Genomic DNA, 26,763 nt, shown 5'->3' with positions numbered 1-26,763 from the left:
CTGAATCAGGCTAAAATAAGACATTCTTTAAATTTTTTTATTAGTTTCAGAGGTAGAATTTAGTGATTTATCAGTTGCATATATAAAATAAAACATTTTTAATAGAACAAGGTTATGGCAGCATTCACTTATGACAAACTGCCATGTGTTGGGCCCTGGGATAGACAAGGCTGGTGTTAGAGGATAGTAGATAAACACTGCAGATTTCTCCTATGGGGCAAGATGGGAGTGTCTCCAAATTATAGTTTTCATAGGTTATAAATGTAACGTGATTGTGTCTATCCCCACAGGTCTATGCATATACATTTTTAAGACCTTTATTGAGTCATGCCATAAAAGTCACCCATATTATTAAGTGTACAATATAATTTTTTAAGTAAAGTACAGAGTTGTACAATCATCACCACAATCCCCCAAAATATCCCTTATATTCATTTGTAGTTAATTTTTCTTCCAGCTCTCATCCCCTAGCAACAACTAAATCTACTTTTTTCTCTATAAATTTGCCTTTTCTGAAAATTTCATACAAATGGAATCAGACAATATGTAGTCTTTTGCATCTGGTCCTTTCATATAACAGGAGTTTGAGGTACATCCATGTTGTAGCAGATACCAGCAGTTCATTCTTTTAATTTTCAATAATATTCCTTTGTATGAACATACCACATTTTCTTTTTTTTTTTTTTTTTTTGGTGTATGTTGAACATTATTACAACTAATTGGTGATGTTATAAAGACAGTGCTAACATGGCCTGAATATGTATTGGTCATAATCACAACAAAGCTTAATCCAGCCCAGCAGATACAAATGAAAGTGTAAACCATGAAGACATGTTTACATATACAGAACTATGTATAAAAGTGACACTGAAACAACTGTATAGCTTTAAAATTTGGGTTGCTTCCACTTTGGTGCTCTTAGGAATAATGCTGTTATGAACATTTTGTCAAATCTTTGTGGACATATGTTTCAGGCTTCTTGGGTATATACCTAGTAGTGGAATCACGGGGTCAAATGGGTTAAACTCTGTAACTAATTTTTAAAAACACTGCCAAACTGTTTTCCAGAGTGGCCACACCATTTTACATTCCCATTAGCAATATATACAGGTTCACATTTCTCTACAGCTTTGCCAACTCCTGTTATTATTTGTCTTTTTGATTATATCAACAGGCAATGATGGACAGTGAGCAAAGTTTAAATTGGGGAGTCTCTTCCTGTCAAGGGGACCCCAGTCCAGAAGACCCTATACCTAACTAACAATGAAGTGGCCACTGAAACAATTGTTTTCTGTATGAAATTCTTTCTGACTGTACTAAGAAGCAATCTCTACTTAGTTGCATATATGGCTATGTTGTTCTTTTCGCAAAGAAAAGTTCTAAAAAATGCACCTTCCCACACCAAATAGTTAATTTTATTGCACAAACTCACTTCGTAGGTAACAATTAGACCTCAGAAATAAAGATAAGGTATTCTAGAAAGTGGTCAGAATTTTTCCTATTAATTTAACATTTTACTAGTGAAAAAGTAGGTGCAGGCAAGGAAAATTCTGTGCATTTTATTTAGGAAAAAAAATCTGTATTATTTTCCTTTATAGTTTAAAGGATTTCTAAGGCTTTGTACAAATGTAAATATAAAAATAAAATATAATGAGTATTATAATTTTTAGAAGCTAATTTTTTTTACCAAGTATACTAATTTTACTCAGTAAAAATGTGCTGAATGAATCTGCCCTAAGAATAAATATCTTTTTAGGGAACTAAAACAATGCAAAATAATGACTTAGTGTCGTAATAAAATTTTGTCAATTTTATTAAAAGCAGATTCCATTTCTTAACATAGTTAATTAAGTTTCCTTTTAAAAAAAGTCTACTTTATGGTATTATTTCATCAGAGTAAGTTGGCTCAGTGAGACTGTCACTGACAAAGACATGTACAAAGTTAGCACCACATGTCTATAAATGCAGTTAGCCACAACCCTTTCTGATATACAATTTCCCTTTACTCATATACACATATATTTACAGTTAATAAATAACATTTAAAGCCAAAGCATTGTTTATATATATATAGTGAAATCTGTAGAAGCCAGAGTTCCTAGGGCCATACACTGATTGGATCCATATTTTCTCAAGTTTACGCACCCTTTTTCAAAACCCAAATCCAGAAAATTAATGAATTAGCAATGAAGGGGGATGACAACAACAAATCTCACAATATTTTATTTTTAGAGAAAATTCATTCCAAGTTGGCTGATATCAATCACAGCATTCATCCTACTTTGTATAGGTATAACCATATTTCTCAAATGAAGGGCTTAAGTTCTGGCACCTCTGGAATAATTTCTACTTCAATACATCCTAATACTGTATCTCTTGATTGTTTACTTTCCAAGCTATGCTGAATAATAAATGTACATGAGGGGCTTCGTATGTGAGTCATATGTTCAGATACCCACACATGTTCATAGTTTGGATTCCCAGCAATAGTCTTTGAGACATTTTACTTCTTTATCAATTTATATTAATATATAGAAGATCATTCTGAAAATATGATATCTAGTTTATAAATTACTGTTCACTCACTCTTGACTAGTTGTTAAAAATAACACCTCTCATGGCATTCATGTGGCTATGGCAATTGAGGATTCTTTTAATTGCCCACAGTGGTTTTAAGCACTGTTTATGGATATATAATTTTTCACCTCCTAACTTAGTAACAATGGCCCTTGTCTAAAATTTATAGAAGTTTGCGTGATGTAAAATTTGACCTTGAGTACATATTTTCTTACTAAAACCAGGAAAGAGACATGCTCAAAGTATGATTGAAGCATGACTGAGATAAACCTAAAATTGAACAGTGCCTATCAGATATTAAATGACCTCAAATTGATGAATATAACTTCAGAAATCTGATTAATGAAATTGTGGTATCATTTTCTTTCCCCATAGTTAAAATTATGCGTCAGTTGACAATAACAGGCTCATTTAAAACACCAACCTAGAAAGCACTGTTAAAATATAATCTTGAGACAAACGGCAGGTAGAGATTAAGCGATAAACTGTAAGCCTATTAAGATAGAATTGGTCTAAATTTTATATCTCTTTTAATTTGTAACTTAGCAATGATGCAACCAGCTGCAGGGAGGGTTTAAAGTTTCAGTGATTTATCAATTTCATTTTCTATTCCTCTCTCCAAGTCACTAGTCCCTGGTTAATTCCTGGGCAACACAGAACCCAATGGCAAGAGAAAAACCATTCCAAAAAAGTCAGGTGTTTTGACTAGTAAGTAAATGGGTCCAACTCATGCCACCAAAAAAAAAAAAAATCATTTTCTATATTCAGACTTGGAGAAAACATTGAGAAGGTATCAGTCCAGAAAATGCAGACTTCCGATTAAAAAATGAGATTCTACTTAATTTTAGGCTATGGTTTAACTCACTAGATAAAGAAGGTGTATTATGTTACCATGAGCCAAAATGGTTCTTACTTCTTTCTCAAAGGACAAAACAGTGATTTTCAAATCTGCGATCTTTTAATGTTGGAAGATGTGCTATTTGGCCACTATATTCCTCAAATTGAATTAGCCACTTTTTTGGGTATTTAAGACTGTATCCTAAAATAACTAATTAATTATTAATTAGGGATTAATACTCAGGAAATTTCTCTTTGAAACACCCAAAGCACTGGGCATCTTTTGTAAAAGTTATTTCATTCTTCATAGAATTCACGTGCTGTTCTTCCTTCTGTAGATTTGCCCAGGTTCTGAGAAAAAGCAGAGGAAGGGCAATTTATTATTTGCTTAGTGTTTTACAACCCACCGCCTCCCACCTTCATGATGAAAAGGTTATCCAACTGGAAATTCAGAACAAAGGTTGTGAGTATATACCCAGGGGACATGAGGATAATGGATCAGATGTAGATAACGGCAGGCTTGTGGGAATGAAAGACACTCTAAGATCTACTTAGCCATGTCCCAATAAGGACTATCATTTTCAGAGGACTGAATCAAATGATTTCAAAGATGATATGATTTAAGAAGATTTCTTAATTCTAAAACTTGTCAAATGAAATGCCTGATTCTTTCTTTTCTTGTGATAGGAGTCTTCTAAAGAGTTATATCAGAAGATAAGAGACAGAGAACTTTTGATTAATTTAGTGACAGAAGAGAGAAACTGCAGAAGTAGTTATTAGTCTGAATCATAATTCCTAGATAAAGTTCAGATGTATAAAGAAAAACCACCTAAATATCTGTGGTCTCAGTAATCCTGTAATCAGACAAGGAATATATCAATAGACTTTCTCAGATAAATGATTGTGACTTATATAAATAATATGACCAGAAATACTTTTTAAAACAGCTGGAGATATTTCCTAATTTTTCAGGTTTTGTTTCTACATTCACATATAGTCAAAGTTATGGATGATTTGGGGAGAATGTATATGTACAAGTGTTTGTGTGTGTTTGTATGTGACATAAATGCATGTATAAAACTTCACAGAGGAGTTGCTTCTAAAAGTTAAAGCAAATGTGAAATTGTCTCAGATTTGTGATGAGGGAAAACAAAGCAATGAACCTCTAAGTAGAATAGTCCACTTAGATAAAAATTCAGTTATTCTGCCCGGCTCAGTACCATCAACTATTTTCCATTTTAAGTTTCTCTTGAGTACTCTTACATTAATGTTTTTAACCAAGTGGCTTCATCTTATTGTTCAAAGTGTATGTCATAATTCAATTTTTGTAAAAAATGAAAAAATATAAAAATGATATATGCATTGAAAAGGTCTGAAAGAATATAAATTTAAATGTTAATTGGGAGTTATTCCAGGGGGATAGAGTCACAGTGATTTTGTTTTGCCTATTTTTCCTGATTTATCCATAATCCATAATTATCCATGGATAAATTATAACATAAAATAGAAATTTAAAATAATAATAGAAATTCCACATAGGGTCTTTAATATGCTTTTCTGATTAGGCAATTCTTATTCTGTACTTTTGTCTATCAATGTAACTGAGAGAAGACAAACCAGAAGTAATTGTTTTTTCTATTTCTGGATGATGTTGTGACCAACCTTTCCCATTGTTTCTTGTTTCCCTGGCTTGTATGACGTGATCTAAGCTTTTCCCTCTTATACTTGTAACCCATTAGTACTTGGTATCTGGCAGGGGAATGAGTAGACAAATGAAAGTGAGATAATGTGAGAATCCAGGAGGGCATGGAGAAGGTCACATGCTTAATCTCCACTTAGTATTGACACTCTGGAAAGATTTAGCTGACAGCTGCCATATGGATTAGACTTAAAGGTCAGTAGGAAAGAGCCAGGGGATTGTTTTCAGATGGAAAAGAAAACCATCTCCTAAATTCTAACTCCATTAGCTCCCCATCGTTGGGGATTTTGAGATGGATGCTTGGTGGCTGCCCCTTTCTGGCTCTCTGTCCTGGAGTCTGCTGCCACTTGGAGCACCAAGAAGTCCTATGTGCTGCAGCTGATGTTTTGCTCCCCTGGAGGGGCTAGGCCCACAGTCACAATGATGACTATTGTGTTGTATGCTCTGCACACAGGCTCTGTAAAGGTAGCAGGGATGCAGTACAGAAAAAAGCAGCAGTAAAGATTTTGTGGTAGTGCAAAAGGAAAATAAAAGAACAGAAAGAGAAAGAAAAAAGAGGAAGTACTGCCAAAAACAAATGGGCCAGGCCAATGCGTACATGGAAGGGCTAAGAAAGACCACCTGAAGATTCTAGCCACAAGAACCAGTGCAAGTCTTTAGTTATGGGACGAAAAGCAATGTATGAAGCAGCGTCCCTGAGTGCAAGCTCAGGATACCCGAGGATCTTTAGCCCATGATGCTCACCAGCCAGACTTTTTATTCAGAGACTTGTCATGGCATTTCACAAATACCACAGATGCCTTTCCTTTCTGCAGATGAGACACTTTCTCCCTGGAACAGAAGATTACCCTGTAGAAGAAAATGGATGTGAACATGTCATATGGGAAAAGAGAAACAACCGAAAATATATGGTTTGGTCAGGGCTGTTTAAATCCTACCTGATCATTATGATTAATTATTTTGATATTTCCAATAACTGTTTAAAGTCAGGCCATTCTGGTCAGCAACACATCTGAACCAGAGAGTTATTTGAGGGCCTAACCCACTGTTCAACAATAGAGTTCACCAGTCTAGACAGGATATTGACAGCTTGGAGCAGCCTCAAAATCACAAAGCTTTCACCACGAGGTGATACAAGATCAACTTTACACTTCCTTGTATCTGCATTAGGGAATTCACAAACCATTCTTCAACTGTCCTGTTAGAGAAACAAATACTCTGCATAGCCTCTCCATCCACAACCTGTTTTTTGTTTGTTTTTTGTTGTTGTTGTTTGTTTGTTTGTTTTGTTTGTTATCAAAGAAAATGACCAGAGAGAAAAAATTTATCAGTCCTAATTTAAAGAGTCATTTTTATTAACAATAATGGCACACTATAGTTTGCAAAATACCTATACATTTAGTAAAAAAGTTTTAAATCCTATGGGGCTCTCTATGCAATTAATTTATAGATATACGTGAGGTGGGGGTGGGGAGACAGGATGAGATTACCTTGGAATCTCATTCTTCTTGAAGAGGTTGATTTTAATCTTTGAGTGTCAAAGTAACATCTCTGAGATTCTTTCCATAACTGTTTTGTGCTTGCAAGAAACAGTGCTAAATGAGAAGCTGAGATCCTCAACTTAAAGTCTCAGCTCTCACTCAATAATTGTGATCAATTCAGGGCTTATATTTTCTTTCCATGAAATTCAGAAATACTATTACTTCCCTGGTACGATAATAAAAGAATACTCCTCCCCAAAATTATAGGTGTAATTATCTAGTTGATATAGTTTTAAAGAAAAAGCTTACTAAAGTTCCACCTGAATGTTGAAGGCTCCACTATCCCTAGGTAAGGACACAGTGAGTCTAACGTAAATGGAGAAAAATACATTTAATTACTTTTTTTGGGTCTCTCCTGCTTTTACTCTGATCTTCTCAAGAGCAAAGCCAGAGCTGCTCCACCAGTCTGACCAGCTGAAGTATGAATCACTCTTCCATTTGAGTTTCAACATTAGCAGCTCCCCAATATCCACCTCCGTGTAAATCAGAAAGGAGTAGGTCTTATTTGCAGAAACTTCAGGCCTGAAGAAAAAAATCAGCGTATTTGGTTAGTTGTGGAAACAAGTTTTTTGTTTTTTGGTCTTTTTTTTTATCATTCTTCTTCCTCCCAAGACATAAATAGCTTTATTGTTTGGGAGATATTTTTAAAAATGCAAAAAATGTCCAGCAAAATACTCAAGATGAAGATCAATGGCATTTAGGGTATTTTAAAAGATATCTACACCCTTTTAATCTATTTTAACTTTTACACAAACAGTATGAACTATTTAATACAATTCTTAAGAAAAAAATCCATAAATCAATCATTCAGAGGCATTTATATTCATCTTCTATATCCCCTTTCAATCTATATTGCTATGTGAACATGTTTACTTTGTTAAAGTCATAGGATACCTAAAATTCTCTATTCTTTCTTTGTTTACTTCATATTTTACTTTCCATTTTTTGCCATGTTTTACCTGGTTTTCTATAATTATAGTTTTTAGAAACTAGATTGATTTTATTGACTTTAAACCACAATTCATTTAACCATTGCCTCAATGTTGGGTACTTATTTTGTTTCTAATCCATGCTATTATATGTACTAATGTAATGAGTATCTTTTGCCATAAAGCTTTTTTTAAAAAAATATGATGACTATTTCTTTTCCAAGTGTCCTACTCTTCTTCTGCTCTAAGGACCAATGGTTAGAGCAGGTAGCAGTGCCGGTGATAAGCCCACATGCTGGAGGAAATGTCATGTGGCTACTCACAGGGTAAAAGGGATGTTCTCACTCTCGGCCACAGTGCCATACAGAGAGATCTCGAAGGCCTGGTTGGTCTGTGTATCACTCTCAGTCCCAGAAAAATGTATCTTTACTTGGTAATGGAAGACTGTAGAGAGAAAATTGGAACAAATGCTGATCAGTTTTTATGGAAACACCACCGCCCCCAAATAAACAGGTAATTCAGAACCACAGAATTCTGAACCATTAAATAGGAAGTGTTCACACATGACTATCAGTGTGAAGGATTTCTTCATATCTGCACAGTGTTTGTTACTAGAAAATTCAGACCTTGAATTCCACTCCCTTTCAGGAAAGTGTGGTTGTAGTGGATAGGAGGAATCCAGGTGTGTATGAATCGTTAAGCAGTCCTGGAAAGTAGTCATCTTTGATGGGGCACAAGGGAGATCAAATCAAGAAGCCAAAATACCCATGATTCTTTCTCCAAGAACCCTACCCTTTCTTGGCCATCTTGTCCCCGAATATCTATATGGAACATATTTGGCATTTGTTAATGGGACACTGTATGTAACTGTTTCTTCATGTTTTATGGGTACGTCTGACTCCCTACCTATGTGTAAATTCCCTCATGTCAGAAGATCACGTTTATCCTCTTTATCCCCCCACCATCTAGCACAGAGCAGGTATTATAGCAAGCTCACAATCAAACTTATTCATTGAATCATCAGTGAGGCCATAAAGACTGCTAGTTCCTAATGTGTTCTGTATTAGGGAGAACCTCTGGAAGCAGATACTTGAACTTCTACATTTCCTCCCTGCTCTCCCCATCTCTACTAAAAACCCTGAGTAGGTGGGATGGGGGAGGTTAAGGAGATAGGAAAGGCAGCAGGCTTAACACACAGCTACTAGAGGTGAAGAGAAACAGAGTTTGGGGTTGAATGGAGCCCTTGCAGGCATCACCACAGACCAGAGCAGGGGAAGTTGAGACTGCCGAGGTACCCCCAAGAATAGTGATGGAACACTGCATAGCACTGAGCAGGACGCCTGGGGATGAGTCTTCAGAAGATTCCAGTCTCCTCTATACCTCGCACCCACTTTCTCATTCTGAAGAGTCAGGGAAACTAAGGGTTTCCTCATTGCTTAAAAGGTTTCCTTGAATTATTGTTGCTCCAAACCTTTGGGCCACCAAACACACCACTATAGAGGTTCTAACAAACCACCTTACAGATAGTTGCCTCCATCAGATACATTTTACCTTGGAAAACTATACTTCAATATCATCCCTTCCCTCGGACTTCCATCTGGACTCCACATAAGTTAGCTTTTCTGGTCTTAGTTCCTCTTGCCAGATTTCCTTGGTATCTCCTCTCTTGTTTCCCTTCAGTCCTTATAAATTTTGCTCTAAACAAGTTTGAAATTCAACTGGGTACAAATTCATGACAAAATGGAAATATCTTGAGGTTTGGTATATTCTTCCCTCCCAGGAATAGTTGAATTTTATTATTATTTTTTTTAATTTTATTTATTTATTTGACAGAGACAGAGATAGCGAGAGCAGGAACACAAGCAGCGGGAGTGGGAGAGGGAGAAGCAGGCTTCCCCTCGAGGAGGGAGCCCGATGTGGGACTCGATCCCAGGACCCTGGGATCATGACCTGAGCCGAAGGCAGATGCCCAACGACTGCGCCACCCAGGCACCCTAGTTGAATTTTAAAATACAGGTAATTTTTGCCTTCACTTAAAGCAAACTTTAGGAGTTGGCTAACTTTTTTCTATGAAGGGCGAGATAGCAAATAATTTAGGCTTTGTGGGCCATACAGTCTCTGTCCCAATTACTTAACTCTGCTGCAGTAGCACAAAAGCACTCTTAGTCAACAAAAAAATGAACGTGTGTGGCTGTATTCTAATAACACTTTCTTTACAAAAGCAGGTGGTGGGCTGGATTTGGCCCATGAGCCATAGTTTGCTTGCTGACCCTGGATAGATGGATGGATTCAAATTAGCTGGTACTAATGAGCCTGGTACTAATGGGCTGGCCCATGCTAGGGGTCACAGTTACAGAGGGTGGCAAACAAGGCTGCTGCATAGGGTAGTGCAGGTTGTCACTGGGCCTTACTGGCAATGGGAAGTGAGGGTTCAGGGTGTAGTAACATCATTTCGCTACCTCTGTTGGTGATGGACAGACTCAGTACATGTGATGCAATGAACATGATAAAAATCAAATTGATTTTCCTTATTCACAACATTCTCCAGCCTACCTTTGTACGGCATCTGAGAGCGCGTCTTCAGGTACATTTTGCTGCTTCTTTTGGCTCTGACCTTATTGATCTCATAGCCCAAGTTGTTGCAACGGTTCTTTCTGCAACTCAGGCAGAGCCCTTTTTCAAAGGCTTCCTTTGAGTTGCACCGGTAGGCCTTACTTGGATTTTCTTCATTCAGCAGAGAGTCAATAAAGAGATGAATGGAACGCTCATGGGAACACTTTACTAGCTGGTCCACATCTGGGGAAAAAGAGGCACAAAGAAAATTCAACTCCATGAGTGTTCACAATGAGTGTTTCATTGTGTATGTCTAAACTAGTTTAGGTGTGGTGTCAGAACAAAATTACCTAAGGATCTAGTCCTATGACTGACTGAGTGTAAGCCCTATTTAAGGAAGTATTTTTGGTGGCAGTTTTTCATCTCTTTCTGAGTGTCAAAACTGCAAATTTTCAGAGAACTTTTGCCTTTTCTGCTATCTTATATTTGTATGTTTATGAAGATACAGTAAGAGACATTCAAGGTAGAAGTTGATTTCCCCCAGTTTATCATATCCTTCTCTTATATTGAAAACATAAAATATTTCTACGTGTTACTAGAAACAACATCATAAAAGGCAGAATTGTTAAGTGAATAGTATTTTATCATAGATACTATGTATAATTGGAGGTTGTCTCACCACTAATAATTTTTACATCAAATTAATCACAGAAATAATTAGCAATGTAATAAAAGTGTATCTCTTACCATAAGATTTTATAACTATTGAAAATAGTAACATTAAGCTATAATTTCTATAACATGTGTACAAAAGACCTGAGCATATTGACTACAGGTAGGTCCCATTGCTCACAAAGGATGAAAAGATCACTTAAAACAAATTATAAATTTAACACAAACAAGATTACTGAAGTAAACATTAAGATAATATTAAATTATATTTTTTTTCTTTAAATTTTGGAATATTCATTATTAGAGAACGGTGATTTATTTTTTCTTTTAAGATTTATTTATTTATTTTAGAGAGAGAAGAAGAGAGAGAATGCATGTGCATGAGTGAGGGGAGGGGCAGAGTGAAAGAATCTTCTAGCAGACTCCCCACTGAGGGCAGAGTACCACTCAGGGCTGGATCTCATGACCCGTGAGATCACGACCTGAGCCGAAACCAAGAGTCAGACGCTTAACAGACTGAGCTCCCCAGGTGCTCCTGATTTGTTTCTAATTTGTACATCTCTTTAAAAGGCTGACAAAAGAAATTTGGACTAATTAACAATAACTCTTATGGTTTCACAACCATATTCAAAGTATAACAACATGTGGCCCAATATCACTTTATGCTGTTATTATCCAATGCAGTGGAGTTTTCTTGTGTAGGTCTCGCCTTTCTCTTCTTTTATTTCTGGAAGCTCAGTACGCGGTGTAGTCTACAATATAATACATAAAAGAAAAAAATGTCTGTCTGTCTGACCAAAGGAAGTACTAAGGCTGTAATGGTGATTGTGCTGAATATGATAGCTTCTTCAGAAACATTTCGTGGCTAAATGTATATATTAAAACTACATACTTGTGGGGAATAGGTAGGAGACTGGATCAATAAGAATTAAGTGTGAAAATTACATTTAATTAACTTCTAAATCATATTTACCTCCAAGGCCTCTCTCTGCAATCACACGGATAGCTTCCCCAATGTTACATCCTGGTTGAAAAGTGCCTCCATTAGGATAAATGTCAACATGTCCTACTGGTTTCTGGATTCCAATACTTCGGCCAGGCGACCCTCTGGTGAATGTGTGTAAGACGTCTACAAAATCTGCATCATCGGGAGAAAGGCGACTTGGAGCTTCTGCATATTCAAAGTTAGGTCCAGCTGGATCTAGGCCTTAATACAAAAAAAATAAAGGCCTCACAGATTTTAAATTCCCATTCATTTTGGCCTCCATTAGTGTCACCTTAGCATTCAATTGTTCATCATTTGAATGTAACTGGCAGCCACATAGGTTCTTATTAGCTCCTTATTCTGTAGTGATTGGATTCTTTTTTTTTTTTTTTAACATCTAATGTATTATTTGTTTCATGGGTACAGGTCTGTGATTCATCAGTCTTACACAATTCACAGCGCTCACCATAGCACATATCCTCCCCAATGTCTATCACCCAGCCACCCCTTCCCTCCCACCCCCCTCCACTCCAGCAAACTCCAGTTTGTTTCCTGAGATTAAGAGTCTCTTATGTTTTGTCTCCCTATCTGGTTTCGTCTTGTTTCATTTTTCCCTCCCTTCCCCTATGACCCTCTGCCTTGTTTATCAAATTCCACGTATCAGTGAGATCATATGATAATTGTCTTTCTCCGATGGACTTATTTTGCTTAGCATAATACCCTCTAGTTCCAGTGGTGATTGAATTCTGAAATTACTGAGAGTATTAAAAGTAGGCCTAGCTCCTCTGAAAGGAATCTGAGTCTCTTGAACTAGCCATTAAATAGCAATTTTCATTCAGGACAAGTAGATCTCCTTTTGTAAATTATTTTTGAACCTGGTGAGAAGGCCTTTAAACAATGGTGGGTTCTTTCTTTTTCTCTAGGCGTGCCAAATCATCCATTGCCTTTGCCCTGGTTGACTGTCTTCCTTTTTACAACTAGCCTCTGGTGTTGGTCCTTTTTCATTTTTCCCAGCACTGATGTGAGAGGTGACATACATGCAATATACCACCAAAGCACAGAGCAGAGGGAGGAGGGGAATGAGCTTCCCAGAGACTCCATTTGGCTCTCTGTGCTTAACTCTGCTCTATTTCTCTTCTGACAGTAGGTGGTAAGCCCTGGAGAGCAAGGGCCCGTATTCTATCCTACTCCAGGAAAAAAAAAGCCCTCCCATGACATAATCAAATGGCTGGGCGAACACAGAGGAACACCACACAAATATGGGTATTTGACAAACACTCTGATTCTCTTTCAGAATGACAGGCATCTCAACTCTTCTGTGATAAGACTCCTGGCACTGCTTTCTTACCAGTAATTCTGTTGACCTTCTTATTGGTCAGACTTCCTGCAATGCCAGCAGCATGGGCTCCAAGACTATATCCCAAGAGATGGACATTGTCCAGAGGATAGTGAAATTCCTCCTTTGGAAGAGAAAAAGAAAAAGGGCTTCTTACAGTTCTGTACAAAAGATCAAAGCTAAAAGGAAAAAAAGTGAATATAAGTATTGTTTTTGAAATACAGGCAATGCTGAAAATTAACTCTACTTATTTTAATTTTGTGCTCTAGATCAAACACTCTAGTGTTGAGATTTTTCTCTTTCTTTAAAAACATATTTAATTAGAAAGTTTTCCCATCCATCTGAAACTGAAGTGTATGGAAATCTGAATTTCCATATATCTGAAAACATATGTATGCATGTACATGTACATGTGTAGCTATATATTTATATGTAGATATATGTATATATGTGTGCATCTATATGTGGATAAACTATATGTAAATACACACACATATACTAAATATATATTTAACCTTAACCCATTATTGCCTACTCTAAATACCCTACATCACTTTATTCTTTAAGGTTAGCCAGAAAAATGACTTAAAACCAGAAAATATTACAGGGAGAATGAACCACATACACATATGGTCCAGTCTTTTTATTCAACAGATGAGAAGCCTGAGGCCCAGGCAGGCGATCTGATTTGCCCAGGTTCACTTTCCTGATGAGCAAAAGAGTCAAGAAAAGAACTTTTATCTTTTAATGGTCAGTCCAATAAACAGATTATTTTTCTACCTCCAAGTATCTGGCTTAAATAATTTGGCCCTGTCAGAGTATTAACTTTCTTTCAGCCAACCCCAAGATACTTTTCAAAGGTAATTTTCAGAGGATGACATCAGAGAATAAAGTAGATAAAAGTGGAAGCTAAATCAGAACTCCTGACCCGTAGCCACCTCATAGTCTACAGACCTTGCCTGCCATTTTCTTCCTAGCTCAAATCTATCAGTCCCCTAACTCTCAATAAAAATCTGGATCTTTAATCTACACTAAGGAATGGGTATTATTAATCTTTTCCTGAAAAAGATTGGTATTCTAATGGGTCAAAGACAGGATAATATTTCCATGTGCCAGCCAAGTGGTAGAGAAGGATTTGGCTGAACATGACATCTTCCCTCTGCCTTGAAATAACAAGTTTTTGTCTGCTCGGCCTACTTAGTTCTTGGTCTCACCAGATCTATTCACTATGAGAATATCAAAGGATAGGGCAGGGCAGGATTATGCCTTGACTTTACAGTTTTATCATTCTTATCATAATGCTGCTTTCTGGCTAAAAAAAAATGCCTGTGCTTATTCTGAAGATTTGAATTGCCCCAGAAAATATTTATATTTATGTGAAAAGGAATAAAGACCAGCCTTTTGTTCAGCACTAGCGAAGGGATCAGTTTTGGACATATAAGCCTTCTTCCCCCAGTCTTACCGCCATCCAGTTGATGAACTTGGCCACATCTTTTCCCACCAGCTTGGTGTACCCGGCAGACACTGGATAATGCTGCTGGGCCCGTGACAGCCAGTCCACCACAATGACATTGGAGTCCGGTTCCCTCTTGTATAGGGCAGCCACAAGTTTTGGCACCCAACTCTCATACATTCCTGTCACCTGAAGAGGATGATACAAGCTTTCCTAAAATACCCACCTGCAACTTGTTATAGATATGTCAGCCTAATACACCTACATTAAATGGAAAGAAAACAAACAAACCTGAAAGGAAGCCCATTGGCTCAGAAAAAATCAAACCATGCAAAAGAATATTCAGAGACTTGTGCCTGCTTCTCCTGAGGAAAATTTGAGTATGCCAAAGAAGGAATGTGTTGAGCTGAGGAATGGCAGATTAAGTTTACACCACCAATTTTTAAAAACTTGTTTTATAAATTTTGTAAAACCAATAATTTATATAAAAGATCAATCTGAATAAGTTAAAATTCTGCAGGAGATTTATATACTATTTCAAAATAAATTTAATTACTTCCAATTAGGCTAATAAATTTTTCCCAACCGTATTATTTTTTTTTTTTTAAGATTTTATTTATTTATTTGAGAGAGAGAGAGAGAGAAAGCACATGAGAGGGGGGAGGGTCAGAGGGAGAAGCAGACTCCCTGCCGAGCAGGGAGCCCGATGCGGGACTCGATCCCGGGACTCCGGGATCATGACCTGAGCCGAAGGCAGTCGCTTAACCAACTGAGCCACCCAGGTGCCCCAACCGTATTATTTTGGAGATGTGAATGCACTTTTTTCTTCTTATAGAGAGTCATTTATATAAAACATTTGAAGTGCTAATGAAAAAAATAGTTTCAAACATACTAATCCTAACAGAAGGTAAATTCATTTAGCAATCTCTTTGTTAATACATAAGCAAGTGATCAGCTTCAGCTTAGATTTTTTTATAATTCTCTCAAATTCTTAATTATCAGAGTGGAAATTAATGAGGCTTACTAGCCACAATTACCAATTATTAGATTGGCCCTGTTTGGAGATAAGGAGACTTCCGAATGTAAGTCTTTGCTTCTTATTTTAAAAAGGCTCCCAAATTCAAAGTCAAAAGAACTATAAGAGTTCTCGGGTTAACTCTATTTATGTAAAATTTTAATTTAAGTTTTCAGAGAGGACATTGGACACCTTTGCAAAGATGCAGACTTTAAAATAATGGAAACACACTTGAAAACTGCAGACTGTAAAATTGTGCACCATCTTGCCATGAACTTGAACAGAGCAGTAACCTGATTCAAATTCCCAAATCTCCCCACCCCTATCATGACCTGAGAGAAAATCATGTTGTAGCCACAGTAAAGGTTACTTAAATATGTACTCAACAAAGAAGGTTCTGAAATATATGTTTAAAGTAGCTTTTCAGGGGAGACCTATAAAACCTATATTCTTCTTAGATTAATTCCGGTAACAAAAATAGGAGTCATGAATTCTTAAACCAAGGGACTTCATTTGGAACTTTGATCTTATATAGTGGATTCTTTCAGATTTATGCTTCCATTTTATTTAGTTTATTTTCTGGACTAAAACTATCAAAACATGAGATCTCACTTCACTCCTGACACTAAGAACTGTACAATTTTTCACCTCATTGCTGTACTCTGTGGTAGGAAAAAGCAAGCCTGAAACTCGGGAGATTTTGGTTTCAGTCCCAGCTCTTCCAATAATTACTTCTATGAATGTAGGCACTGTTTTAACCTTTTAGGCCACCTATAAAACAAAGGGGTTGGGTTCAGATGATCTTGAAGTTACCTGCCACCTCATAAATGTCTTCTTGTAACCATTCTGACTCCCAATCTGCTTGCAGTAATTTAATACCAGCTCTAAAGCTATTGCCATTTCAAGTATGAAGAGAAAAAAAGAAAAGGTATAAAGGTGATGTTAGTCCATCAGAAACTCATTTAAATCTTCTTTGAACCTGTCTCAGCAAGAGGCTGCTTTAAAAAGTCTAAGTGCAGCCTGGGTCATTGAGGGAACAAGTCAGAACACCTACCTAGCCCAAAACCCCGATGAATTGGTCCTGTCTCCCCTTCTCCTCTCTTAGATGTTGGGGTTTGCCACACTTTGCAACTGCCTTTCAAGAGAGGATGATGTCAATTCTTCAGAATGCAATGTTACCCACTCCTTTTAGCCAGGCATGAGGACCTCCTACTACAAAGAGAACTCTGTACTTAACACTTTGGTCTATGAAACCTAAGCAGGTGGCAAAGCTCCAGGACAGCTGTGTCTCAACTGCCTTCTGGAATGTGCTCTATGCATACTACACGCTAAGCATTCTTTTGAATTTTCCATGGCAAAGCTGCAAAACTTCTACATTTCTCTTTGTCCTATGACCTTGAGTTGCTAAAGAGTTTACCTCAGATAAGGGAAAAAATCTCGTTTGCTCTAAACCCCTATTACAAGTTTTTCTGCACTATCAATGTTTCCAAGTTAGGCAATCTGTCAAAGAGTAAGTAACCCAACTTACTCCTACAGTGACTGATACTTTTATTAACTGCCTAAAAACTATTCCAATCCTTCCTTTTTTAATTCAACTTAAAATACTGCTATAAGTAGCCCTAAACAATAAAGGAGTGGAAAATCCAAGTACTCACCTTCTTTAACTCTAAAAGGGTATTATTTACTAGGGTTTTTTTCTGAGGTTCCTAAAATCAGCACAAATTTTTAAAATCTTTGATTCCCAGACACACAGCTGAACTGAAGCCCTTCTGGCCACTCATTCCAGGTGGTCCAACTGAACCAGCCAGGCATTCCCCTGAGATAAGCTGAGATCAGTTACCCAGTATGGCTGGATTCGTTACTGCATAGACCAACCAGCTCTTTATGTTGAAATTCAGTTCCACAGCCAGTGGCCTAGCCTCTGAGCTCGGGCTCTCAAAATGTCAGGACACACAATGTGAAGAATATGGTGGGCTTAGTGGGCAGGAGGACCAATGATAGAAATTGGCACTATCTGCTGGTACTGGGTTTGTCATGTCATCTTTGCATGAGAAGGAACTATGCTTTTGCAAAATTCCTAAAGCATCAAGTTCTCTTAGGGATAAGATTGAGATGTCTGAGATATTCAATTTATTCTGTCATAAAAAATGTTTATTAAGCTTACTATACTTTTTTGAAAAGTATTTGAAGTTCTATATACAACCAAAATGTCTCTAAAACTACCAATGATTGCTTCTTCTTATTTAAATCTCTTAAAATGTAAAAACATCTGTTAAGAATTTGAATATGTATTTTTATCATAAGATATGTAATTTATTATGTTAATTCTAGTAAATAGATTTTTTAAAAATAAACATCCACGTAAATTCTGTTAGTAGTTGCCTTCACCTCTGTAAAAGTTACAGCAATTGTCCAGGACTGTTAATAAGAAAGGCACTTAAGTTACACAGGAAAAGAAATCTAGACTAGAAGTCTATCAATCATTCTCTAATTCATCTCGTTAGAATTTATTTAGTATCTATTACTTTATTCACAAGCTCTGACATAATGGCAGGACTATTTCTCTCTAACCTCCCACTTTATAGAAGTCCTTTTTACATAACAAAATGAAATCTGCTCACTAGGGTTTGAAAATATTAACAACCAACTGAAGTAGCTAAGAACTGCACCATGGAAAGTGACTGGCATATTTAGAAGCAACTACTTTAATCATATTCTTTATTTTTGTATTTTTTTTCTTTTTTAAACGTTTTTATTTAACTTTCGGTTAGTTAACACACAGTTTCACATGTAAAATTTAGTGATTCAACACTTCCATACAACATCTGGTGCTTATCACAACAAGTGCACTCCTTACTCCTCATCACCTATTTGTATTCTTTAAAAGTAAAAGTAAATGTAACCACAGTTTTCACCTTTTCTAATCATTTTGCATGACACTTCCCTGGCTACCCCTCTTTCATCTCTAGAAAAGTTCCCTAAAGTTTACAACTGGAGAATTTGGGAAGTAGAGTCTAACCTCTTTGTCTTACACATCAGTCAATTGAGGCCTGGAGATGAGAAGTAGCATCAATCACATCACAGAGCTGGAGAATGGCAAAGCCAGAACCAGAATCAATATCTCCTCACTCCACTCCAACCCTCTCCTCTCTCTGACAGCTTCTCCCTTAGGAAAGGACATTTGGTGATGTGCTGCATGAATCAGGATCATGCCAGGTTTCCACTGGTTTCCTAAAATGATAACCTACATTCTGCTCTGTAGTTGAGCAAAGCCTTATTTTCCCACCTCACAAGAATGGCTGGTTTGAGGGTATCAACTAGGTACCATGGTAAAATGAAAGATGGCACTACCTGGGGGAAGTACTCATCAACACGTGATTTTAGATTCCACAATCCCCACCCCAAGCCAGAATTGCCTGTACTCAAGTTTAAAGTAAAGCCATTGGAAAACAAGCAGACGTACAGGATAGGGAGACTCATCACGGGCTTCCCAACAATGGGAGCAAGCCAGTCAGGCAGGATGCCTGGTCTATCCCAATTTGTTCCTTCCCAAAGAGACTATCTTACCGTCCAGCCATGGATCACCACAAAGGTTTTGCTGCTGTGGTTGAAGTGGCAGTTAGCCACAGATTCTGTTACTCCAGGAATGAGGTGGCAAGTATCCTCAGCTGTGTCTTCAGGGGTCCTTAGAGCAAATTTACTTTCAATATCTATAAAATCTCTTCCTCCCGTAATTCCTGAAAAGGAAAAATTGGATAGGTGGCTAATTGGAGGGTTGTTTTATTTGCTGGAATGGTATGTTTTAGGTTTATAAGCAGCTACCACCAGTGCTATTTTTGTTTCTATTTTTTTAAATATTTGTAGATTGCAAGAGAATGACTAATCCTCCATTGGTGATCAAAGTTGACAGAGACCAGAATCCAGGTCTCTTGGTTATAATTCAAAACTCAGTCTCCCAAAGAACACTGGCTCATGGCTCTTGCATTGTAGAGTTCCACTTATTTCATATATTATTTCACCCTCTTTCAATCCCTGATTACATCAAAGGAATGTTTTCCCAAAATATTATATAATAGGCTTGAGGAAAGGTTGTTTCCTTTTCACTAACATAATTTTTTAAAACGTTAGCAATAAGGAAGTTGGAAGTCTAAGTAAATTTTTGTATAAAATTGTTCCCACCCCCATAGCAAGGTACATCAGTTAAAAATGTTTTAAAAACTCATTCAGAAATGCCTGTGCTATGTGTGAACTGGTTAATTCTTTTTTTTTTCAAGATTTTTATTTATTTATTTGACAGAGAGAGTGAGAGAGCACAAGCAGGGGGAGCAGGAGAGAGAGAGGGAGAAGCAGGCTCCCTGCTGAGCAGGCAGCCAGACATGGGGCTTGATCCCAGGACCCTGGGATCATGACCTGAGCCAAAGGCAGACGCTTAATCAACTGAGCCATCCAGGTGCCCTTGAACTGGTTGTTCTTTCCCCAAATATTTCTTTTCCAATATTACTTGTCTTTGCAGTCTTTCACACAAAGTCAAAGCTTAAAAAACTATAGCAAAGCAGGTTTGGGAAAAAATCCACTTTGACTTCATAGTCAATCCCAAAGTGAATAAGGAGAGAAATAAAACTTCAGCCAATCTTTTGACTCTCTTGATAATAAATCTAAATTTTGATAAGTCTTCATTTAATACTACAGTGAATGCTTGAAGTAAATTGTATTTCAAATAAAGTCAAATTCTTAAAGTGAGCAAGTCAAAGGGAAGTTATATTAGGGGAAATTAATTTCTTAACACAAGTAAAAAAATTAAAAACTATTTACTATAAGGTAATAATTTGTAGCTTTTAGGTTTCTCTATTTAAAACTCAGAAGATAAATAATTGGTCCTTCTAATTTCTTAATTTAAACTAACTCTTTTCACAATTCAAATGCTAAAAATCTGTAATTTCAAGTAACATTGCAAAAGCCAGGCCAAAAAGTGAAAATAAGAATGATACAGTATAGTGAATGTACAGGGATTCAAATCAGGCTTATCATGTAATTAGCTGAGTACTGGTCAACATTTTCCTTTTTAATTATTTTCTAAAACTCCTTAAGCAATATTGTGGCTACTTGCTAAGTAATTCATTATAGGTGAAAAGTTGATCACACACACACACACACAAACAATTTCTAGCACCTGAACATTCTAAAATAATTTACTCAAATGATAGCCTGTGATAAACTATTGATATTTAAGTTTTTTTTCATTTTCATATAGTAAAAGTGCACTTGAAAGCCACTGACTTATTAAAAATACACTCTGCCTTCCATCTTATTTAGGATGTAGGTCTTCCTTTTCCTTTCTAACCAGGAAGTACTCTGGTGGCCTTATTATTTACCTGATAGTAGAAAAAAATATTGTAAATTTTTAATCTGATTCTGCTCTCAATGCCCAAGAAGTTTTTTTATTGTTACAAAGTACTTTAGAAAATTTAAAACTAAATTAGTTTCACCTATCCCATATCTCTCCACATCAAATAACTCATCCCTCCTCAATAATCATATTTTACCATGTTTGATTACCAATTTTTTTGAAGTAGAAATCATCCAAATGACCTGGCAGACAGATCTCACCCACCACCTATTTGTTAAACTAATATTTAAGACTATTGCCTTGCATGACTCCAGAGGATGGCACTCACTTTGGTCTATTTTTCCCTAGAATTATGCAATACGGTAGCCCTGGTGTTGCTGGTGGTTCTGAAGTGACTAAGAATATTCTCTGACATTATTAAGGCTAGCTTTGTATATTTCCATAAAAAAAAAAAGTCTATTAAGTTCATAGATTCTGGAGTGCCTAGATAGCTCAGTCAGTTGAGCATCCAACTCTTGATTTTGGCTCAGGTAATGATCTCAGGGTGGTGAGATCGAGCTCCGAGATGGCTCCGCACTGGGGGTGGAACCTGCTTAAGATTCTCTCCCTCTCTCTACCCCTCCCCTCTCAGGCCTTGCAGGCTCCCTCTCTAAAAAAAAAAAAAAAAAAAAAAAAAAAAATCATAGCTCCTGTACAGATTATCTGCATAGCCCATTGAGAGGTCCAATTTTCCACAACTAACATTTCCTATTGGGTATAGCTTCTAAATAAAAAAATAGGAAATTCATACATTCTCAAACAAATTTGTATTTGGAGATTTTTATTTCACTTCTCAGGGAAATTCTTTTTCATTTTAAGTTACAGAAAGCATGATGAAGCATTTTACAGGAAGACAGCACCACTCTATATGCTACTAGATGTTTTCAATTCTATGTCAATTCTATATATGAAATCATAAATGTTATTAGTGATTACAGTCAGCCTTTCCTTCTCTTTGGTATTCTGATAGAAATTTTCACACTACTGGTATAAGAGTGTCTCAGCATCCTAAAGATGAATGTACTTCCCAAGCCTCACTTTCTCACACAACTGATGTGTGTCAGTCAATATGTTTAGCTGTCCCCATATACACTGGGATTGCTCTTGGCTGGCAGATGAACTGATTTGATTCCATTGTTACTAAGAGAATTATTGTTTTCCATACATGAAAATGGTATTAAAGACTCTGCACTTATCTTTTTTAAGGGGATAAGGATCTTTTTTATCAGGTCCCCTTAGAAATTAAAGCTACTTTAAATTAGTGGAAGGGAGGCTGCCTAAGGTGTATTCCTTCATAAGAGCTTCCATCCTGAATTCAACTTATCATATCAGCATCACCACACCAACTGGTTCCCATCAGATATGTCCTTATTCAGCACTAAGGTAAGATTTGGGGTAAGATACAAGTTAATGCATTTCTTGCCTATGTAATCTAAGTTATTAAATAGCTAAAATTCTAAGCATATAAAAAAAGACAAGGAATTTACTTAATGTGGATAATAACTCACAGAGATGAAATTAGGTTGAGAGATCAAAGCACTTCAAAGGTAAATTTATAGGGGATACATTACTGTTCCTAGAAAAGAAGGAACATTGAGCATCCCAGGAAAGATATTCTAAAGTCAGCTCACAATTATCAGATGAATAGGATTAGTGTGCGTATGAAGACATGAGGTACAAGAGCTCAATTATAATGCAATTCTCTTAAAAGTTTCTACCCCACCACACACATACTTAAAGGACTTCATCAATAATTTCCCTTCTCTCTGAAACTGATGGTCATCCTTACTGACTCAGGCAGCTTCTACAGAATACCAAAAACCAAACTGACTGGGTGAGAACAAAAAAAAGTTTGATCAGGGGAAAAAAATCAATATCCTATCTGACTAAAGTGATTGGTATTTTCAGATATTCCGACAATGCTCTTGACTTATTTAACAAACAGATTTGCTTTTCATTTTTATAGAAAAAAAAATGTTCATAAAATAGAAGCAGTAAACTATATAGCTCAATTTCTCCTCCTGAACAAAGCAAAGAAGAAAGGTTAAGCTAAAAATACACTACACTACCTGAAAGAAAGTGAAAATTTTCCATTGTAACTCTACCCCTGTGCCTGACACGCAATTTTCAATATTACTATTAATCAATCACTCCAGTGCTGAGCTCTGCTCCATTTGCAAATGGTATCAGCTATTTTGCTGTTATCACCCATCACATTTAACTTTGATGTTAGCCTGGAAATTCACTATGGCAGGTCAAATAGAATTGCAGCTCTTGAGTACTGATCCATATGCTCCTTGTCTAGCTCTTCAAGTTTCCTAATGAGGCCCTGCAGGGACTGAGGTGGCTTCAACAAAGAGCCTGAGGGCAGTGAGTGCCTCATATCCTCACATTCTTCTTAGAAAAAAAAAAAAAAAATTCCAGAATAAGTCCGAGCCCAGAGAGGTGCTCTTTACCATTCTCTCACACTCATATCTTTTGCCTCTGAAATTGTTACATTCCTAGATGAATTCATCTGGAGGAGAAAAGGGGTGAAAATTTGCTGTGATGGGAGAAGCATAATAGAAAGGGAGGGAGTGGTGGAGTGAGAGTAGGAGGGAAGGATAGTAGGGATTAATTTCATGTCTACTTAAAAATGATTCCTCCCTTGGGGCACCTGGGTGCCTAAGTCCCTTATGCATCTGACTTTTGATTTCAGCTCAGGTCAAGGTCTCAGGCTTTGGAGATGGAGCCCAGCATCTACTAGGCGCTGGGTATGGAGCCTGCTTAGGATTCTCTCTACGCCCCCCCCCCCCCCCCCCCCCCCCCCCGTCCCCAGCGCGCTCTCTCTCTCTTAAAAAACAAAAACAAAAATTTCAAAATTATTAAAAAAAAAAAGATTCCTCCATTGATAGATTTACAGCTAGCTAAAGCACACGTTGCTTAAAATCCAATTTAATTCATCAATCACAAAGCGTCCATTTAAACCAAAGAGTATGAATTAAAGGAGACTAAGATAATTTTGAGTGTGGCCTGAACTCCTCATTTTTTAGTTGAGGAATCTAAACCCAGAGAGGTGACACCAACTAGACCAGGAATTTAGGGTCGTGAACTTCTAAGAAGCCAGCAAAAACAGGGGCTCCTGAGTGGCTCCATCGGTTAAGCCTCTGCCTTCACTCAGGTCATGATCCCAGGGTCCTGGGATCCAGTCCCATGTAGGGCTTCCCCGCTCAGCGGGGAGTCTGCTTCTCCCTCTCTCTCTGCCTCTCCCCCTCCCCACCTTGTGTGCTCTCGCGCTCTCCCCATCTCTCAAAATAAATAAAAAGCCAGCAAAAACAAACTGTGGAAAACAAATATTTGTGTGTTTTTTATGGTAAAAGCAACTTCACACCATGGTGTATTGTCTGCAATAATATGGAATTTGTTCCTACCATCTTCTTGGACGGGGTTAAACACTATGGAGGAGAACATGCCACTATATAAGATACTTAAGACTTTTTAATTGCACCTCCAGATACTGTTTTTTTTTAATCCAATCAGAGTTGGTGAAATTTACATTTTTAAAATAAATCTACCAAAAATGTTCTTTTACAACCCACTGCTGAAATAAACTTTCAGCTGCAATCAAAGTCATGGACAAACTCGACTATAACTTGAACCATGCTGCCTGTAAGCACATCCAAGCCACACTGCCCTAACTGCAATTTCACCACGAAGGGAGAAGAAAATGTTGCCTGCGCTTAGGACTTGCTTCAGTTGCCTTTTGGTTGCTGTTGTATGTTCGGTGAACCAAGCAGGGTTAGAGGTACTAGGACTGCCTCTATAGTGGGCAGGTCTCAGGCTGGTCTTTTGCCCTCCCTGCAATAAAGAAATTCGCATCTCTCCTGTAATGCCGTAACCCTGAGGAGCCGGTGGCGCCGGGGCGGTGGCTGGGGTTCACGCTGCGGCTCCCGGAAGCCCCACGTGCTTGTGGACGCTTCTCGAAGCTGGGCGTCAGAGCGGGACTCGGCTCCGAGGACTTTAAGGGTAGCCAAATGCAAACCTCGTAACACCCAAGCCAGCGGCCACAGACTGCAGGTCGCTGCGCCATGTTTTCAGGAGGGCAGCCCTTCGCTAGGTTTTCTGGGTGCTAAGAAAAGCGGCGCGTGCAAGAATGGAAGCTGAAGAGCTGCCCGGGCTCCCGAACGCGTGCAGGACGCTGCGTCCGCGGGACTCGGCGCCACGCGTCCAGTCCCCCACCACCGTGTCGACGCCGAGAGCGAGTGTCCAGTGCTTCTGAGATACGGACAACGCCTCCTCCCCCCGTCCCCACCCCCTCGGGTCGGCTTCTCTAAGGGAAGGGGCCACTCTCTCCCGGCGCTCCCGTAGGCGGGGGCCGAGCCGCGCTGGCGGCCGCGCCAGGGTCACCTTGACCTGCGTGCCTTTCATTCCAGGGTCCTCGTGCGAGGCGGTTACTGCCGATCACCGCCATTTAAGCCCTTCCTCCGACCTCTCTCGTCCCGCCCCTCGAGCTACCCCCTACTCTTCCTTTCTGAGTCTACGGACCCGGAAACACTGCCTCAGCCAGATTGGAAGGGACAACGCGGGAACGACTCCAGGAAAATCTGAGGGAGAATTCCCTCCCTACCCCTCCCGGATCCCAGCCTGTTGACTCTTCTCGGGACCGGCGCTCAGCCTAGGAGGGTCTCCGGTACGCATCTGCAACCCCTTTCGACTCCCTCTTTCCCATCCTCATAACGTGTGGAAGTGGCCAAAGTGGAGTCTGCAGGTGGAGGGGAGTCTACGGGCAAAACTTACTATCGGCGGCGGCCACCCCTCCGCGGGTGGCGGTCAGACTCTGGAGCCACATGCCAAGGGCCACCAGGAACAGTGCTTTGCTCTCCATCTCGGGGCGCGTCTCTCTGTAGGAGCTACAGGGCACTGGCAGAAGCGCGGACAGGGTGATGGACCAGCCGAGCTCGAGGTGGGAGCAGGCTGGAGCTGAGGTCCGGCGTGGGGCAAGTTGCCCTTTAAAAGGGAGGGCAGGCAGCTACAAGTGGCAGGTTCCCTCCGAGGAGGAGGAGGAAGAATCGAGTCTGACACTGTTTCCACTCCACAGCTGCTTATGTGACTGGAAATATGCAAATAAACCTCATCACCTATTGGCTATAAAATCATAAGTTGGGGGGAGGGCCCTAAATTCACTTCCAAGTATTTGAGCAAACTGTAAAGAGGATAAACCTTGCCCGCGAGAAGAGGGGAAAAGGGCAGAAGGGAAAATTTGCTTTCTCTGTAAGGTTCCTCTTTGCTTTTCCTAAGGACTCTGTCTTGCAAGGGCCCTCTGTACAAGCACCAAACACAAATTTATATGCATTTATGTTAAATACTCTCAATCTCCAGTTTTCCAAGGAGGGGAAGTTAAGCTGTTAAACTACATTTGATCAATACTTAAACTATACTTCTCTTTTGATGGCTTCTGTTTGTAACTTGCAATGTTTGTGGTTGTTGTTTATCTTTTTGTTTTTCCCAAAATTCTGTACAATGTCAATTTAGGGATCCATGGACACACATTGTTCTGCATCTTATGCTTGCACAATCTGGTATATTAACATTGGCAAAATGGATTAGCCTATGTGGTGGAGAAAAGCCCTCCTGCTCTAACTAGTTTCTAAGTTTTCTCTCACGAAAATTATACCCACTCTTCAAACTCATAAAGGAATCCAAGGATAACATTTTATCATCAGAGACAGATTATTGAGGTCAAATAATATAAAACTAGATTTGTTATGCTAAGTGAAAGAAGCCAGTCACAAAAAATACAT

The 26,763-nt window shown here is 38.3% G+C and overlaps 1 protein-coding gene across 5 annotated transcripts; it reads right to left on the bottom strand.

Moving 5' to 3' along the window:
* Positions 1-1,836: 1,836 nt before the first annotated feature.
* On the bottom strand, positions 1,837-26,293 carry LPL (lipoprotein lipase). Of its 5 annotated transcripts, none has more exons than XM_032389200.1 (10): positions 25,370-25,530; positions 19,165-19,334; positions 14,592-14,771; positions 13,142-13,253; positions 11,782-12,015; positions 10,137-10,379; positions 7,907-8,027; positions 6,994-7,176; positions 5,858-5,962; positions 1,837-3,765 (listed from the first exon to the last, which is right to left on the bottom strand). In XM_032389200.1, coding segments are annotated over exons 1-10 (1,413 nt in total). In that variant the 5' UTR covers positions 25,434-25,530; the 3' UTR covers positions 1,837-3,764. The 5 variants fall into 5 exon arrangements, with proteins under 5 accessions (XP_032245091.1, XP_032245092.1, XP_032245094.1 ...); XM_032389201.1 differs by having other exon boundaries at positions 25,376-25,530; XM_032389198.1 differs by lacking the exon at positions 25,370-25,530 and adding an exon at positions 25,760-26,293 and having other exon boundaries at positions 1,838-3,765.
* Positions 26,294-26,763: the final 470 nt, after the last annotated feature.

The sequence above is a fragment of the Phoca vitulina genome, unplaced genomic scaffold (assembly GCF_004348235.1).
Source record: "Phoca vitulina isolate PV1807 unplaced genomic scaffold, GSC_HSeal_1.0 scaffold53, whole genome shotgun sequence".
NCBI lineage: Eukaryota > Metazoa > Chordata > Mammalia > Carnivora > Phocidae > Phoca > Phoca vitulina.
Note: the sequence above shows the minus strand (reverse complement) of the source record. Positions and strands in the feature narration are given on the sequence as shown.